The 18,696-nt window shown below is 35.8% G+C and overlaps 1 protein-coding gene across 2 annotated transcripts in view; it reads left to right on the top strand.

The window, feature by feature from the left end:
- The window catches only part of LOC140141488 (cystinosin homolog), a 20,894-nt gene extending 4,458 nt beyond the window's left edge, over positions 1–16,436 (top strand). Inside the window, exons 3-8 of one of the 2 annotated variants that reach the window (XM_072163370.1) lie at positions 309–449; positions 7,109–7,208; positions 10,296–10,421; positions 11,644–11,823; positions 12,826–12,943; positions 15,940–16,436. In XM_072163370.1, the coding sequence (XP_072019471.1) occupies positions 309–449; positions 7,109–7,208; positions 10,296–10,421; positions 11,644–11,823; positions 12,826–12,943; positions 15,940–16,184 (910 nt within the window). In that variant the 3' untranslated portion in view covers positions 16,185–16,436. The remainder of the gene's footprint in view (positions 1–308; positions 450–7,108; positions 7,209–10,295; positions 10,422–11,643; positions 11,824–12,825; positions 12,944–15,939) is intronic. The other variant, XM_072163371.1, reaches the window with a different exon arrangement.
- The last annotated feature ends 2,260 nt before the right edge of the window (positions 16,437–18,696 follow it).

The following is an 18,696-nucleotide window of genomic DNA, read 5'->3' as shown; positions in this document are numbered from 1 at the left end:
CTTCTATGTAAACTATAGTGTTTTTTGCCTGACAATTTTGATCACAGACCAACAGAGGGCGTATCAAATGTAAACACATGTCCTCCCAGCATAATAGTGTTATGATTGCAGACCAGATCAGCTCTACTTTTTAATCCCTTGATTTTTGGTTTCTGAACAAAAGAGAAACCAAAACTAAAGATTTGAAATGAGGGAGTGGCTGGAAAGCTGACGACCGACTTCGCACAACTGACTGTGAACAATGCATTTTCATTTCGTAATTTGTTTTAAATAAATAATAAAAATGCTTACTTTATTTTGATTCGTAGGACGTCCGATGTATTTGTTCGTGTTCATGTTCGCCGTAGTCATATGTTGGGTTTGTTAACCGGTGTATTCAGATGGTTCTATGAGTTTTGTTTTGTTATTCACCTGCTACCCCAGTTCTACCTTAACTATCAACGCAAAAGGTACCTATACTAGGCCTACTATTATACTCATGCTATTTAAACCCGTCCTTAAGGGCTCGGTCACCCACCATTGCACAGTATGTTTGGCGGCATGGAAGCACACCAAAATTGCATTCTGAATAGTATACGAGGAATGTCCTTCTGATATCAAATAATTATTTTGTTTGTTTGTTTTTAATTCGTGATACAAATGTTGTGGCAAATTATTAAAATTGAAAATTTTGACATTTAACAGTTATACAGTCCTTGGAGTAAACTAGGTAGTCTTTATAAATCATTCTCGTATTCAGAATGCAATGTGGCGTGTGGCCAGTGGTTGCAGTGAGGCAAAAAAATAAATAAATAAATAAAAATGAAAAAATGAAAAAAGAGGAAGAGACTCATCCAGTAGAGGTTAGCATATCGTTTAATGCTATCAGCAGTAGATTGCATATCGTTTAATGCTATCAGCAGTAGATAACATATCATTTAATGCTATCAGCAGTAGATTGCATATCATTTAATGCTAACAGTAGTAGATTGCATATCATTTAATGCTATTAGCAGTAGATTGCATATCGTTTAATACTATCAGCAGTAAATTGCATATCGTTTAATGCTATCAGCAGTAGATTGCATATCATTTAGTGCTGTCAGCAGTAGATAACATATCATTAAGTGCTGTCAGCAGTAGGCCCTAGATAACATATCATTTAATGCTATCAGCAGTAGATAGCATATCTTTTAATGCTCTCAGCAGTAGATTGCATATCATTTAAAGCCATATTATAACATTTGCTGTTGAGGACGCCCTCAGTGATTTTTTTAAAATTCATTTCTTTACACAATTATATTGTACTTTATTAAACCAATATACCCTGCAAAAATCAAGACTCTAGGTGCTGTAGTTTTGTCAAAATCCGATATTTTGAATAAAGCTCCGGAACCGGCGTCTTATTATTACGATGGAATTATTAGTCGAACGCATACACGATGTTCATAACACACAGTGCGGGACGGTGATCTACACAACAAAGGGTCGTACCATAACATGACCGAAGGAGTGGTACGTATTGGCGACATACGCGCTGGTAGTAAATTCCAATTTTCTTTGCTTTGACGTAGTTGTTCGGCTCAAAAATAAAAGGGGATATATCTGACAGTAAAAACTAACATTTTATGTCAAAGAAATGCTCATCTATTTTGTATGATAATGTTATAATATTGCTTTAATGCTGTCAGCAGTAGATAACATATCAATTAATCGTATCAGCAGTAGATAACATATCATTAAGTGCTGTCAGCAGTAGGCCCTAGATAACATATCATTTAATGCTATCAGCAGTAGATAGCATATCGTTTAATGCTCTCAGCAGTAGATTGCATATCATTTAATGCTGTCAGCAGTAGATAACATATCAATTAATCGTATCAGCAGTAAATAACATATCATTTAATACTATCAGCAGTAAATTGCATATCGTTTAATGCTATCAGCAGTAGATTGCATATCATTTAGTGCTGTCATCAGTAGATAACATATCATTTAGTGCTGTCAGCAGTAGATTGCATATCATTTAATGCTATCAGCAGTAGATTGCATATCCCTTTATGCTATCAGCAGTAGATAACATAGCATTTAATGCTATCAGCAGTAGATTGCATATCATTTAATGCTAGCAGCAGTAGATTGCATATCATTTAATGCTATTAGCAGTAGATTGCATATCGTTTAATGCTATCAGCAGTAGATTGCATATCATTTAGTGCTGTCATCAGTAGATAACATATCATTTAGTGCTGTCAGCAGTAGATTGCATATCATTTAATGCTATCAGCAGTAGATTGCATATCACTTAATGCTATCAGCAGTAGATAACATATCATTTAATGCTATCAGCAGTAGATTGCATATCATTTAATGCTAGCAGCAGTAGATTGCATATCATTTAATGCTATTAGCAGTAAATTGCATATCGTTTAATGCTATCAGCAGTAGATTGCATATCATTTAGTGCTGTCAGCAGTAGATAACATATCATTTAATGCTATCAGCAGTAGATTGCATATCGTTTAATACTATCAGCAGTAAATTGCATATCGTTTAATGCTATCAGCAGTAGATTGCATATCATTTAGTGCTGTCAGCAATAGATAACATATCATTTAGTGCTGTCAGCAGTAGATTGCATATCATTTAATGCTATCAGCATTAGATTGCATATCACTTAATGCTATCAGCAGTAGATAACATATCATTTGATGCTATCAGCAGTAGATTGCATATCATTTAATCGTATCAGCAGTAGATTGCATATCATTTAATGCTATCAGCAGTAAATTGCATATCGTTTAATGCTATCAGCAGTAGATTGCATATCGTTTAATGCTATCAGCAGTAGATAACATCTCATTTAGTGCTGTCAGCAGTAGATTGCATATCATTTAGTGCTGTCATCAGTAGATAACATATCATTTAGTGCTGTCAGCAGTAGATTGCATATCATTTAATGCTATCAGCAGTAGATTGCATATCCCTTTATGCTATCAGCAGTAGATAACATAGCATTTAATGCTATCAGCAGTAGATTGCATATCATTTAATGCTAGCAGCAGTAGATTGCATATCATTTAATGCTATTAGCAGTAGATTGCATATCGTTTAATGCTATCAGCAGTAGATTGCATATCATTTAGTGCTGTCATCAGTAGATAACATATCATTTAGTGCTGTCAGCAGTAGATTGCATATCATTTAATGCTATCAGCAGTAGATTGCATATCACTTAATGCTATCAGCAGTAGATAACATATCATTTAATGCTATCAGCAGTAGATTGCATATCATTTAATGCTAGCAGCAGTAGATTGCATATCATTTAATGCTATTAGCAGTAAATTGCATATCGTTTAATGCTATCAGCAGTAGATTGCATATCATTTAGTGCTGTCAGCAGTAGATAACATATCATTTAATGCTATCAGCAGTAGATTGCATATCGTTTAATACTATCAGCAGTAAATTGCATATCGTTTAATGCTATCAGCAGTAGATTGCATATCATTTAGTGCTGTCAGCAATAGATAACATATCATTTAGTGCTGTCAGCAGTAGATTGCATATCATTTAATGCTATCAGCATTAGATTGCATATCACTTAATGCTATCAGCAGTAGATAACATATCATTTGATGCTATCAGCAGTAGATTGCATATCATTTAATCGTATCAGCAGTAGATTGCATATCATTTAATGCTATCAGCAGTAAATTGCATATCGTTTAATGCTATCAGCAGTAGATTGCATATCGTTTAATGCTATCAGCAGTAGATAACATCTCATTTAGTGCTGTCAGCAGTAGATTGCATATCATTTAGTGCTGTCAGCAGTAGATTGCATATCATTTAATGCTATCAGCAGTAGATAACATCTCATTTAGTGCTATCAGCAGAAGATAACATATCATTAAGTGCTGTCAGCAGTAGGCCCTAGATAACATATCATTTAATGCTATCAGCAGTAGATAGCATATCGTTTAATGCTCTCAGCAGTAGATTGCATATCATTTAATGCTGTCAGCAGTAGATAACATATCAATTAATCGTATCAGCAGTAAATAACATATCATTTAATGCTATCAGCAGTAGATTGCATATAATTTAATCCTATCAGCAGTAGATTGCATATCATTTAATCGTATCAGCAGTAGATTGCACATCATTTAATGCTATCAGCAGTAGATAACATATCATTAAATGCTGTCAGCAGTAGATAACATATCATTTAATGCTATCAGCAGTAGATAGCATATCGTTTAATGTATCAACAGTAAATAACATATCATTTAATGCTACCAGCAGTAGATAGCATCTCATTTAGTGCTATCAGCAGTAAATAACATATCATTTAATACTATCAGCAGTAGATAGCATATCGTTTAATGCATCAGCAGTAAATAACATATCATTTAATGCTATCAGCAGTAGATAACATATCATTTAATGCTATCAGCAGTAGATTGCATATAATTTAATTCTATCAGCAGTAGATTGCATATCATTTAATCGTATCAGCAGTAAATAACATATTATTTAATCGTATCAGCAGTAGATTGCATATCATTTAATCGTATCAGCAGTAGATTGCATATCATTTAGTGCTGTCAGCAGTAGATAACATATCATTTAATCGTATCAGCAGTAAATAACATCATTTAATCGTATCAGCAGTAGAATGCATATCATTTAGTCGTATCAGCAGTAGTTAACATATCATTTAATGCTATCAGCAGTAGATAACATCTCATTTAGTGCTATCAGCAGTAGATAACATATCAATTAATGCTATCAGCAATAGATTGCATATCATTTAATGCTATCAGCAGTAGATAACATATCATTAAATGCTGTCAGCAGTAGATAACATATCATTTAATGCTATCAGCAGTAGATAGCATATCGTTTAATGCATCAGCAGTAGATAGCATATCGTTTAATGCTATCAGCAGTAGATTGCATATCACTTAATGCTAACAGCAGTAGATTGCATATCATTTAATGCTATCAGCAGTAGATTGCATATCGTTTAATCGTATCAGCAGTGGATTGCATATCGTTTAATGCTATCAGCAGTAGATTGTATATCATTTAATGCTATCAGCAGGCAGTAGATTGCATATCGTTTAATGTTATCAGCAGTAGATTGCATATCGTTTAATGCTATCAGCAGTAGATTGCGTATCGTTTAATGCTATCAGCAGTAGATTGCATATCGTTTAATACTATCAGCAGTAGATTGCATATCGTTTAATGCTATCAGCAGTAGATAGCATATCGTTTAATGTTATCAGCAGTAGATTGCATATCATTTAATCGTATCAGCAGTAAATAACATATCATTTAATCGTATCAGCAGTAGATTGCATATCATTTAATCGTATCAGCAGTAGATTGCATATCATTTAGTGCTGTCAGCAGTAGATAACATATCATTTAATCGTATCAGCAGTAAATAACATCATTTAATCGTATCAGCAGTAGAATGCATATCATTTAGTCGTATCAGCAGTAGTTAACATATCATTTAATGCTATCAGCAGTAGATAACATCTCATTTAGTGCTATCAGCAGTAGATAACATATCAATTAATGCTATCAGCAATAGATTGCATATCATTTAATGCTATCAGCAGTAGATAACATATCATTAAATGCTGTCAGCAGTAGATAACATATCATTTAATGCTATCAGCAGTAGATAGCATATCGTTTAATGCATCAGCAGTAGATAGCATATCGTTTAATGCTATCAGCAGTAGATTGCGTAACGTTTAATGCTATCAGCAGTAGATTGCATATCGTTTAATACTATCAGCAGTAGATTGCATATCGTTTAATGCTATCAGCAGTAGATAGCAAATCGTTTAATGCTATCAGCAGTAGATTGCATATCGTTTAATGCTATCAGCAGTAGATAACATATCATTTAATGCTATCAGCAGTAGATTGCATATCATTTAATGCTATCAGCAGGTAGTAGATTGCATATCGTTTAATGTTATCAGCAGTAGATTGCATATCGTTTAATGCTATCAGCAGTAGATTGCGTATCGTTTAATGCTATCAGCAGTAGATTGCATATCGTTTACTACTATCAGCAGTAGATTGCATATCGTTTAATGCTATCAGCAGTAGATAGCAAATCGTTTAATGCTATCAGCAGTAGATTGCATATTGTTTAATGCTATCAGCAGTAGATAACATATCATTTAATGATATCAGCAGTAGATTGCATATCATTTAATGCTATCATCAGCAGTAGATTGTATATCGTTTAATGCTATCAGCAGTAGATTGCATATCGTTTGATGCTATCAGCAGTAGATAACATATCATTTAATGCTATCAGCAGTAGATTGCATATCGTTTGATGCTATCAGCAGTAGATAACATAATTATCATTTAATGCTATCAGCAGTAGATTGCATATCGTTTAATGCTATCAGCAGTAGGCAGTATTCCGTTTGATGTTATCAGCACGAAAAAGAATGTTTGTGTTAATTTGTTTGCCCCTTTGCCGGTCATGTTAGCATTTGTTCTGTTATACATGTATCCTATTAATATTTCATTTGAAACTATATTTAGCAGCTGGCCTGTTCTGTTTTTAGAACAATTTCTTCCAGGTTAGAATATCTATCTTTTCATAATTATCAATCTGTATTTACCAGTTGGCCTATTCATTATAATTCCCCTCACAGGATGTTTTCATTTTTTATCTGTCATTTCACATTTCGCCATCAATTCAAATATTTCAAATCAAACTATTTCTAACAGCTGGTCTGTTAACAATAATCATTTTTATCCGTTTATTTTGATTTTTGATTTTCGAGTGTGCAATTATCTATATAATTATGTATTTCATATTTTTATAATATGCGAATGTTCCTAGTCTACTATTATTTTTATGTCATTTTATGTTTTGTTTTTTTAATATATGTAATTTGGCGGTTCGACCACTTATGTAAATTTGAAAAAAATATAAGCTATCACGTATCATTTCAAATAATTATTTGACCCTTTTGTGAAGATTATGGAGCCTTTATTGCTATCAGCAGTAGATATAGCTGTTCATTATGTTAATTGACACACATGTTTTGTTCATACCATTTTAATATTTCAGTGTTGTTGGTCTTAGTTTTGACTACTTGCTGCTTTCATTGATAACCTTCTTCACATTCGCTACATTTAACATAGGAAGTTACGCCAGCACAGATGTTCGGGTGAGTCTGTACTATCGATAAGATTAAAACAAAAATAGAATTGTTGAAAGGAGAAATGGCCTTTGAATGGGCCTGCCCAGACGGATCACATAATTGTGAAGTATGTCATGATAATAATACCCTTAATGATTTTCAACAATGTTTTTTTTTATTATGTTGTAGTTTGAAATGATTGTCCTGTATAAAGAATTCAAGGACAGATATATAATTTATGGTATAAATTATATATGTCCTTGATTTATGGTATTTAAAATAAAAATACCTTTAAAAGGGAGAGCTTGGCCTTGGAATACCCAAACTGAATGAAATATATCAAAAAATAAATACAAAGAACATACTACAGTTCTACAGGAACTCATATTGCAGTAGGCCTATAGGCTATACTCGGTTATATGAAACGATCTGATCCAATCAGTCCAAGTCAGCACTGGCCCTTAATTTAAACACCTGCTCCAACAGCAACTACCATCTATAGGAGTACCTGACCTCCCGCCTGACCTATAGATGCATTGTTACCTTCCTACCTATAGGCCATATATACCTACCTATAAACATAGACTTTGCATAGACCATTATAGTCTAGATCTGTGCTATGAAATACCTTAAACCCGTACCTACATGTATACAATCTACTACCAACGCACAACCTAAATACCCACCTACCTATAAAACAGTAGCTATCCATTCTCCCAAACGTCAAACATGACTGACAAACTCCACATATTAAATCAAGAATTTTGCAGTAACATAGACCATGGAAGTAAAACACATGAATACACTGTGGTATTACACTCTCTTATACCATGTATACTGTGATGCGAAAGTTCATTAACCACCAAAACTGTTCTTGGTCAATTGTTCCATGTCCAAGGACAATATAATAATTATTGGAATTTGGTTAAATTTATCTTGGAAACCCAAGCAAGTTCCATGTTATATGGTACACCTGTCAACAGTCATTAAAACTCATCATCCTTCAGGTCAAAAACAGTCACTACTGACCACTGCTTTAAGAGGGAAACAAGGTTACCTGGAGGTTGCTATTTCATCCCTGGGTTAACATGGTCAAGTCAAAGAGTTCACTGCTGAATATATAGCTAAATGAATTAAGTCATAGGGGAGTGAGGCTACTCTTTAGCCTCCTGCAAACCCACAACTTAAATTTTAAGCATTATCCTACAACATTGTTTTACTGGGGATGAAGTAAATGCATGTTAACAAGACTAGTTTCCTACTTCAGGTCAAAGGTCGAGGTCGCAAACGAATGATAATAGTGCTTGGCTATAATATTGCTTGGTCTTGTAAGCCAAGCAAAAAACCACGATTTTCATAAATTGCATGAAACTTTGTTTTTGGGGTGGTGTTTTTTTTTCGAAGTCCCTCAGCATGCACGAATTATGTTCACGCGTCTGGTTCCTACGGTGTTCCATCGACGCCAAAATTAAAAAAAATCAAAAATCAATTTGTCAAAATGTCAAAATTGGTAGGTTACGTACAATAGATTGATTTTTATATAGGATCCAAAATGGACCGTCCGATGTACATAAATCGCGGAGAAAAAAACATTGGTTTTAGGTGATAGGCGTATGGGATCACCACCCGGGTGGATGTGGAATTGAAGTGGTGTATTTTTTTTTTTTTTTTTTTCTGGGGCAATGGGTAAAACAATTACCCACTTTGGGTAAAAATGAGAAATTGTCCATTTGTCTGATGCCAGGCACACCGACATCGCCTTGCTAATAATTACTTGGTACACCAGAGATACTAAAATCAATACCTGAGATCGATACACGTGATCTGTGCTATGCACGATTTTGATATTCAGACGAAAATCTTTGCATACCGGGGTAGAAAATGATGAATATCTCCCGTAAATGATTTCGTCTAAAGAAACCAGACTGTGGTTCCTTGCACTTGAATATAGGCCTATGTGTTGAACAGATATGATAGTCGTTAGCTTGCGTCTTGAGAAAGAAGCTTGCGTCTTGAACCCAAAAACTGACAATAATTCTGATTTTATATGTGCCGAATTATATAGCGCAGTGTATAGGCCAATCGTGGGTAGTCTAAAAGTATATGACCTATGGCGTACCATGCTCGACTCACACACAGCGAGGTCAGTCACCAAGGCAATTGTCAGTAGCCTTAGTCAGATGTCCTTCGGCCCATTATGCGTCTCAAACTATTAAACAGGTCGGAACAAAATGGCCATGCGTGGCGGTGGATTCAACCTACCATGGCGATTTCTGCCATGAAGATATCGGGGCGATGACACTGTGTCAGGCTGACTACCAATCGGGGGCCATCTTTTTTTTTTTATATATATATAGGCCCCTGCCTTTTAACACCTGATCTTGACCTTTGATCAAAAATGGATTCAACACCACCCAAAAACCCATTAAAGGTGGTATTATACATCGTTCTAGAGCAAGAAGTTCAAAAGCTCAATTTTCAAGATGGGGAAAATAACATCAGAAATGAATTCTACACATCCAATGAACAACTTCAACCAGTATGATACAATTCTGGGGGTATTACAGTGGTTCAGTCACCAGAACTTGACCTTGAATTGAAAAAATAACCTCAAAAATGGATTCTACACCTCCCCAAACCCCGTAAAATTGGTATTATACATCATTCTAGTTCAATTTTCAAGATGGCGTCCGGCGGCCATTTTGGATTTATATGCTAAACACTAGTTGCGCAAAATTGATTAAATTTCTTCTATGACCCCATGGGATAATAAATCTGAAAAAAAGAATGTCTAGGAAAGTATATTTCTAGGATCAGGATAACAAACGGCCAATATCTCAGTCTTACCCATTTGATTATTTCATACTGCTCAAGTTGTGAACATAATCAAAATGTACGAGAATAAAAATTCCTTTAAAAGGAATGGGCGCCCAACTGTTTGGATACTTTTTTTTCTCTTTAAAACAATAATGTAATATTAGCATAGAAAGCAAAGAAAGATTTGGAAAATTCTGAGGTATGGTATACCGTTCTTGAGTTCAATATGCAAAAAGGTCAAAATGTCAATTTGTATTGCACTAATGTACGTAAACTGAATGTGATTCATCCATGCAGGAAGCTGATTTGAATTCTGACCCGCAAGCACCGGGAGTAGATTTAATTAATCTAGCCGATGTGTTGAATTCTGTCACCAATTTGGTTGTCATATGTGCTATATGTGCTCAATGCTACAGATATGAGGTGAGACTGAAGAAGAATAACTAAGAAGAATTAGGGTTTAAATAAACTTAAATAAATGAGCCCTGGCTTCGCCTTTCCTATGCTGATGCTCTACTCTCCTCTCTCTCTCCTCGACACTCAGCTACTCTACTCGAATCTTCTCTCCTCTCCTCTCCCCTCTCCCCCCGGCCCTCTCCTCATCCATGTATCATCGTTATAAACACGTGTTTCTAGATCATTATAGAAAAAGCTATAAACTCGGGAAAACGTTTGTGTCATCGACTCATCGCATTGTCGGATTGTAGTATTTACTCTCTAAGTATAAAAAAATGAAAATACTACTCACATTAATTTTGTTGAGTAAAAATTAGTTTGGAAAAAGTGCTTTCACAATCCTTTTAGATTAAATGGACCACTCCATCCCAAAAGCGATGTCCTTCATCCCACTCTTTTGCTTTGAGCGAGTCGAGTCCCAGCAAACACAAAAACGTTTTAAAAACATTTTAAATAAGTTATATTTTGGCTTTTGGTTTAGGTAAAAACGTTTTAATAACATTAAAATGTCGGGTTATATAAAGGTCATGATAACGTTTTAAAACGTTTTGTATTAAAACACACTACAACAATATTTTTAAAAAAAAAAAAAAATGTTACTGTAAACTATTTTTGCAAACATTTTGTCAAATATTGTGTCAATACTTAAATAACATTATGTTAAAATATTTGAACCCAGCAAACACAGAAATGTTCTTAAAATGTTTTTTCAAAACCTTTTAATAACATTTAAATGTCGGGTTATATAAAGGTCATGAAAACGTTTTTAAAACGTTATTGAAAATATTTTGGGCAAACATTTTTCGCAAAATATTTTTTCAACTCCCAAAATAACATTCTGTTTAGAATGTTTTGTATCAAGTTTTCAAAAATGTTTTTGGAATGTTATTAAAACGTTTTTATACCCTTTATATAACCCGACATTTAAACGTTTTCTGTAAAACATTTTTGTTTGCAGAGCAGTAGATTATCATAAAATGTTTTTTAACGGTTATGAAAACGTTTCATACTCTTAATATACCCTTTATATAACCCGACATTTAAACGTTTTCTGACAACCTTTTATAACCTTTTGCGAATGATATCGAAAACGTTTTGTGTTTGCTGGGGTATACAGAACTTATACAGTAGCTTGCTTCTGTTTTTAATAACACCTTTCTTTTGAATTTTGGTTTATTTCATTTCACAGAAAGGAGACCAGCATGTTTCCATCATCGCAAAGGTTCTACTCGTCATCATCAAATTTGCAATAGCATTGTTTTTCATTATCATGTTAGCAAGCCAATTTAAAGCCATCAGTTTTGTCACTTTTATAGATATCATGGGTTATTTGAAACTACTGCTGTCATTTTCTAAATACATTCCACAGGTGAGTTCCAATATAGGCCTAGAGATAAATCATGGAATACCCGTGGTCAAGTGGTACACACGCAGGTCTCGTAAACTTGACGTCCTGTGTTCGATTCCCTTGCGTCCGGCGAAACTGTTGAATTGAAACCTTGTGAAATTTGAGGTCCCGCGGTTCGAGATATACCGTATGTTAATTGTCGAGATCACACCATATATGTAAACGTTCATTGAAATAAATGTCACAAGGTTTCAACACTTTTCATTGTCGGAAAGTATTGAGCCACCAGTGCATGGCGTATAGCCAGGACATTATGGGGGACTTGAAACGTGAGAACAGAAGGAAGAGAAATGGAAACAGATAATGGGAAAAAGAGAAGAGACTTAGGAAAAGAGACAAAGGCAGAAGAGAGAAGAGACAACTGAGAGAATAAGGAAAGCGAAAAAGAAGAGAAAGAAAAGTAATGGGAAAAGGAGAGGAAAGAGATGAGGAGAATGGAAAAAGCTTCTGAAAATGAAATTTAAATAATCTTGCCCACCCAGATGAATGAAGCTGGCTAGATCTTCAGCAAAACCGTTGAAAGGTGTTAATAGAGGGTAAAAAAACCCAGATCACTGAGAACTTTTTCAAAAGTTTTTCAATAAGTCCTATCCTATAAGGGTAAATTTGTTTTTGGCCAAACTTGGTTTTGGGGCAAACTTTGGTGTAAAAAGTGGCGCAGCCAGGTTTTCGCCAGTGCGCTCAAGAATGGGGGGGGGGGGGGTAATTTCTTGAAAAATAAAATATACTTCTATTGTACTTGTACTACATAGGTACTAAGTCTCAGCTAGATAGTCCTTATTAGGGTAAAGGTAGGGACTTGGAGACCGTTAAACTCATTTGCATAATTTACATAAACATGAACAATGACACGCACTAAAAAGGTTGGTATTTTCTTTAGGAACTTCTCTATATAAAATGGTGAACATAAATTAATTGATTGTTATAAATTATTTTTAATTGGCACCAAAACCTTTTTTGCAGGTTCACATGAATTATGAAAGGAAGAGCACAGAAGGTTGGAGCATAGCCGTAGTCATTCTTGATCTTCTCTGTGGTGCTCTAACAGTGTCTGGCATGTTTATTGTAGCTTTCAATTACGGTGAGTGTAGGCTACCGTCTCCATGCGCGTATTTTTTGGGGGGCTTTAGGGCGACAGCCCCCGGGGTAAAAGTAGGGGCGGCAAAAAAGGAGGGCGACGGAAGATAAAGGGCTGCAAAATGAGTAAAAAAAGAAAAAAGGGCGGGATTTAAGGGGCGGCAAAAAAAATTATGAAGGGAAAGGGGCGAAAAATTATTGAAAATTAATGAAAATATACCTTTTTGACTGTCAACAGGGCTACAGGTCTAAGTTTTTAAGCTGTGTGGGTTATTAGGGGGGGTGTAATACATGTAAAATGTACCTTGAAAAAAATTGGTTGAATTTTTTAGCTCCTACCCCCCCCCCCCCCCTCCCCCACTTTTTAGATTTTCGAGAGTCGTCCTGGCTGGAAAAAATTGGGGTCAACCTTTTCTCTCATGATGTGAGAGACAATCTCATACTCCCCCTCTTCCTCCCCGGCCCCCTCCCTATCCCATTCTCTTCCTTTTCTCCCTCCCTTCCTTCTCTCTATCCCATATCTTTTTCTCTTCCATTCTCTCGCCAGGGGGTTTCCACCCCTACTACACCCCCATGGCGACGACCCTGGTTCAAGCTATGATATTACTCTTTTGGGGTTGGTTCAGCTAGATGTTGAGAAAGCCGTTGACAGAGCGTCACAAGAATATTCACATCAAGCACTGTATCAGAGTACCCCATGATAGGGTCAGACCCAACGCACTGAATGGTCTATTGTTCTATTGTGTCCGATTTGAGCGCTGACATATTGGAAAATGTTGCCAATCAATATTCATGAGAGTGTACATTCAACGTCCAATTTTCGAAATTGGGTGACTTGTGCTTGGCAGGTGTAAAATACATCTGACTGGGCGTTTTAAATACGTAACGCATAAAGGCATTGACATCATCGAATGGCTGCCTATAGTGCTGTTAGTGTTAGGCCTATGTGTGTAGGGGTGTGTGTGTGGGGTGGGGGCTGTGTTTAGTTTCTATAATAATTATTATAAGGCCTACATTTATTTGTCATTCCTTTATTTTCCTTTCTCTAGCTGTACTTGCTAAAGTATCACTCCCTCTTCTTATCGCCCTTCCCTTCTCCATCCCCTCTTACGTTTTGTCCCCTCCTATTCCTACCATTTTCCTTACCTTTCTATTTATTTACGTCTATTTACTTATTTCTCTTTATTTCTTCCTCTTTCTCTCTTCCTCCAGTCCCCTCTCATTCTTCATATCCCCTCCTCCACCCTCATCCCCTTATCTCACATAAGAGCTGCCCCCCTTCAGTACGCCACTGATTATGACATTCTCCTTCTTAAAAGTAGCTATTTAATACCATTATTGTACTATAGACATGCAGACATGGCAGCCTTGATGTGTAATCATTCAGCAAGCGCATTCAATTTATTTAAATGAAGCACCTAATGTCAGTAAGGTGACAACGAACTATACATTAGCGGCTAATGTGTGCCTTTTGTGCTTACGGCTACTCAATCACACCCTTGGGTTTATGGCAACAATAGGTACTTTTCGTTCCATTAGGCGCTTTCACACGACTTTCATTTGATCACTTATTGACAGTAGCCTGCTAGGTAAAGCGTTAATACACTGTTGGGTCAGCTTACCGATTTAATGGCGGAAGCCCTTTGTCCCAAACAAAAGGTACCTTTCGATGAATAGCTTGTCAGATTTCAAATGGGCACAAGGTTTCAATGCGTTACGTAATCTATTTCTTCTCCATCTTTAATAGCTCCATGGTCAGACCCGGTTGATGGTATGATGTTAGTTGTTGATTACACAGCCGTGACGTTAGTCACGGCTGTGTCTTTTTTCTTACAGGTTCTTTACACAGCCGTGACGTTACGTTAGTCACGGCTGTGTCTTTTTTCTTACAGGTTCTTTCTGCCGACCACTACATTTGCTCTAGCACTTACATGCTTACACCGATTTGGACCTAACTTGGTCAAAACCATCATTGACCATGCCCCTACATGTCACATGAAAATCGTGGGGTCAAAGGTCACGCTGGGGTCATAGGGGTCAAAAACGTGATTTCAACTCAAAATGCTTCTTCTCCTACAGATTACGTATGACGGTGACCCCACTTGCACACATGCATTGCTATTACCCAGTGTCTATGGGGTCCTCACAGATTTGGGGTCAAAGGTCATTAAGGGGTCACTTCCGGTATAAAACGAAAAACCTTCAAAATTTTTATTTGCTAAGAAAAACATAGTACAGTAACGGTATGTTCACACATAAATTGTAATTACCCTGTGTATATGTGGTATTTTTTATTTAGGGTCAAAGGTCATTAAGGGGCCACTTCCGGTACAAAACGAAATACCTTTAAAATGCTTCTTCTCCCACAAATTACGTAGGACAGTAACACCACTTGCATACATGCATTGTTATTACCCAGTGTCTATGGGGTCCTCACAGATTTGGGGTCAAAGGTCATTAAGGGGTCACTTCCGGTAAAAAACGAAAAACCTTCAATTTTTTTTATTTGCTAAGAAAAACATAGGACAGTAACGGTATGTTCACACATGAAGTGGGGTTGCCCAGTTCATATGTGGTATTTATTTATTTGGGGTCAAATGTCATTAAGGGGTCACTTCCGGTATAAAACGAAAAACCGTCAAAATTTTTTATTTGCTAAGAAAAACATAGGACAGTAACGGTATGTTCACACATGAATTATGGTTACCAAATTCATATGTGGTATTTTTTTATTTGGGGTCAAATGTCATTAAGTGGTCACTTCCGGTCTGAGACGAAAAACCTTCAAAATGCCCCTTCTGCCACAAGTAACATAGCAAAGTGGTGCCACATGCACCCATGCATTGACATTAGCCAATGTCTATGGCCGTTTTCATATATTTTGGGGTCAAAGGTCATTAGGGGTAACAACACGGCTGTGTTCGTGGGTTAGACCACAGCTTAGTCTAGTTTGTATTGTATTTGTATTAGTGGATTTGTATTATATCTTCTTTTTTTCAGGTCATTGGATTTCCTTCATCCATTCTCCAACTAGACTTGGTATCGCCTTATTCAGCATCATCTTCTCCACCATCTTCATCATTCAACATTACGTCATCTATAGGATAATATCTGAAGAAGATACCATCCCTATTATTGGGGCTGAAGATGGGGAGAATAAAACCCTGCAGGCTTCAGATGGGGACGAAGATGGGAAAGAAACACGCGATCAGGAGATGAAAATGTTACAGGGAAAGGGAGAGTGATCTTTATGCCCATCCCGGGGGGATTCGGAGAAGTTGGACAATCTTGCAAAAGGAAGGCCCAATTGAAGTTTGGTGCATCATTTTTACGATTTTGGACGATTTTGACATTATGTTTGTGTACAATTTAGTTTAAAAAGTTAGGAAATGGTGTGAAAATGAAGGCCCGATTGAAGCCATTCGTGGACATTATTCACTATTATACTATGAGCCTTACTATCAATTTATTGCTTAAAACATAAAGTGTACGGGTGTAAGAGCCCAATACGTAACAAAATCCCGGTACGTATCAATTTGATACGTATTGGGCTCAACCTCTTCTACCTAGAACAAAAAGTGGCAAAAAATAAATCATCCCGCCCAATACGTAACAACACTAAAATTTAATTAAAATTACTTTATTCATACTCCCTCCTCTGTAGTGGTTTTTGTTACGTATTGGGCTCTATACATTTTTTTTGTTACGTATTGGGCTCCGGTTGTTTTTCAAGCAAATTATGGATATTATGTGCATATGTTTTTATAGAAGTACTTTATATTGACCCAGTAACTCATTTTGAGTCTTTCTAGAACAAAATATTTGACAGTGTTTTATCTTTAGACTTGGAATTTAATTGTTACATATTGGCCTCTGGTTATTTTAAAAGGAAATTATCATGATTATTATCAGAATTACTTTATATTGACTCAGTAACTCATTGTGAATCATTTTGAGTCTTTCTAGAAAACATTTTTCGACAGTGTTTTTTCTCTAGACATAGAATTTTTTGTTACGCAAATTATGGGTTTAGGTGGATGTTTTTGTCATAGAATTACTTGATATTGACCCAGTAAATCCTTTTTTCATTATAGAAAAAAAAACTGTCGGAAAAGCTCTTTTATCCGGATTTTTTCGCATATATGGACATGACTTGACCTCCGGTTAATATTTATCGAAGAAAGAAAACAATTCGAGTGGGTCTAATTTTTTGTTACGTATTGGGCTCTTTACATTTTAATGCGTTTTGGAGGTTACACTGTCGGAAAAACTCTTATCCGGATTTTTTTCGCATATATGGACATGACCTGACCACCAGTTATTATTTATCGAAGAAAGAAAAAATTCGAGTGGGTCTAATTTTTTGTTACGTATTGGGCTCTGTATATTTTTATGCGTTTTGAGGTAACACTGTCGGAAAAGCTCTTTTATCCGGATTTTTTCGCATATATGGACCTGACCTGACCTCCAGTTAATATTTATCGAAGAAAGAAAAAAATTCGAGTGGGTCTAATTTTTTGTTACGTTGCGTTTTGGAGATTACACTGTCGGAAAAAGCTCTTTTATCCGGATTTCTTCTCATATATACGGACATGACTTGACCTCCAGTTAATATTTATCGAAGAAAGAAAAAAATTCGAATGGGTCTAATTTTTTGTTACGTATTGCGTTTTGGAGGTTACACTGTCGGAAAAGCTCTTTTATCCGGATTTTTTCTCATATATGGACATGACTTGACCTCCGGTTAATATTGATCGAAGAAAGAAAAAAATTCGAGTGGGTCTAATTTTTGTTACGTTATGCGTTTTGGAGGTTAAACTGTCGGAAAAGCTCTTTTATCCGGATTTGTTCTCATATATGGACATGACTTGACCTCCAGTTAATATTTATCGAAGAAAGAAAAAAAATCGAGTGAGTCTAATTTTTTGTTACGTAATATGGGCTCTGTATATTTTTATGCGTTTTTGAGGTAACACTGTCGGAAAAGCTCTTTTATCCGGATTTTTTCTCATATATGGACATGACTTGACCTACAGTTGATATTTATCGAAGAAAGAAACCAATTCGAGTAGGTCTAATTTTTTGTTACGTTATGCGTTTTGGAGGTTACACTGTCGGAAAAGCTCTTTTATCCGGATTTTTTCGCATATATGGACATGACCTGACCTCCAGTTAATATTTATCGAAGAAAGAAAAAAATTCGAGTGGGTCTAATTTTTTGTTACGTATTGGGCTCTGTATATTTTTATGCGTTTTGAGGTAACACTGTCGGAAAAGCTCTTTATCCGGATTTTTTTCTCATATATGGACATGACTTGACCTCCAGTTGATATTTATCGAAGAAAGAAAACAATTCGAGTAGGTCTAATTTTTTGTTACGTTATGCGTTTTGGAGGTTACACTGTCGGAAAAGCTCTTTTATCCGGATTTTTTCTCATATATGGACATGACTTGACCTCCAGTTAATATTTATCGAAGAAGGAAAAAAATTCGAGTGGGTCTAATTTTTTGTTACGTTATGCGTTTTGGAGGTTACACTGTCGGAAAAGCTCTTTTATCCGGATTTTTTCTCATATATGGACATGACTTGACCTCCAGTTAATATTTATCGAAGAAAGAAAAAAAAAATCGAGTGAGTCTAATTTTTTGTTACGTAATGGGCTCTATACATTTTTTATGCGTTTTGGAGGTTACACTGTCGGAAAAGCTCTTTTATCCGGATTTTTTTCGCATATATGGACATGACCTGACCTTCAG

This window comes from Amphiura filiformis, chromosome 19 (assembly GCF_039555335.1).
Source record: "Amphiura filiformis chromosome 19, Afil_fr2py, whole genome shotgun sequence".
NCBI lineage: Eukaryota > Metazoa > Echinodermata > Ophiuroidea > Amphilepidida > Amphiuridae > Amphiura > Amphiura filiformis.
The sequence above is the reverse complement of the archived record's forward strand: the minus strand, read 5'-3'. Positions and strand labels throughout refer to the sequence as shown.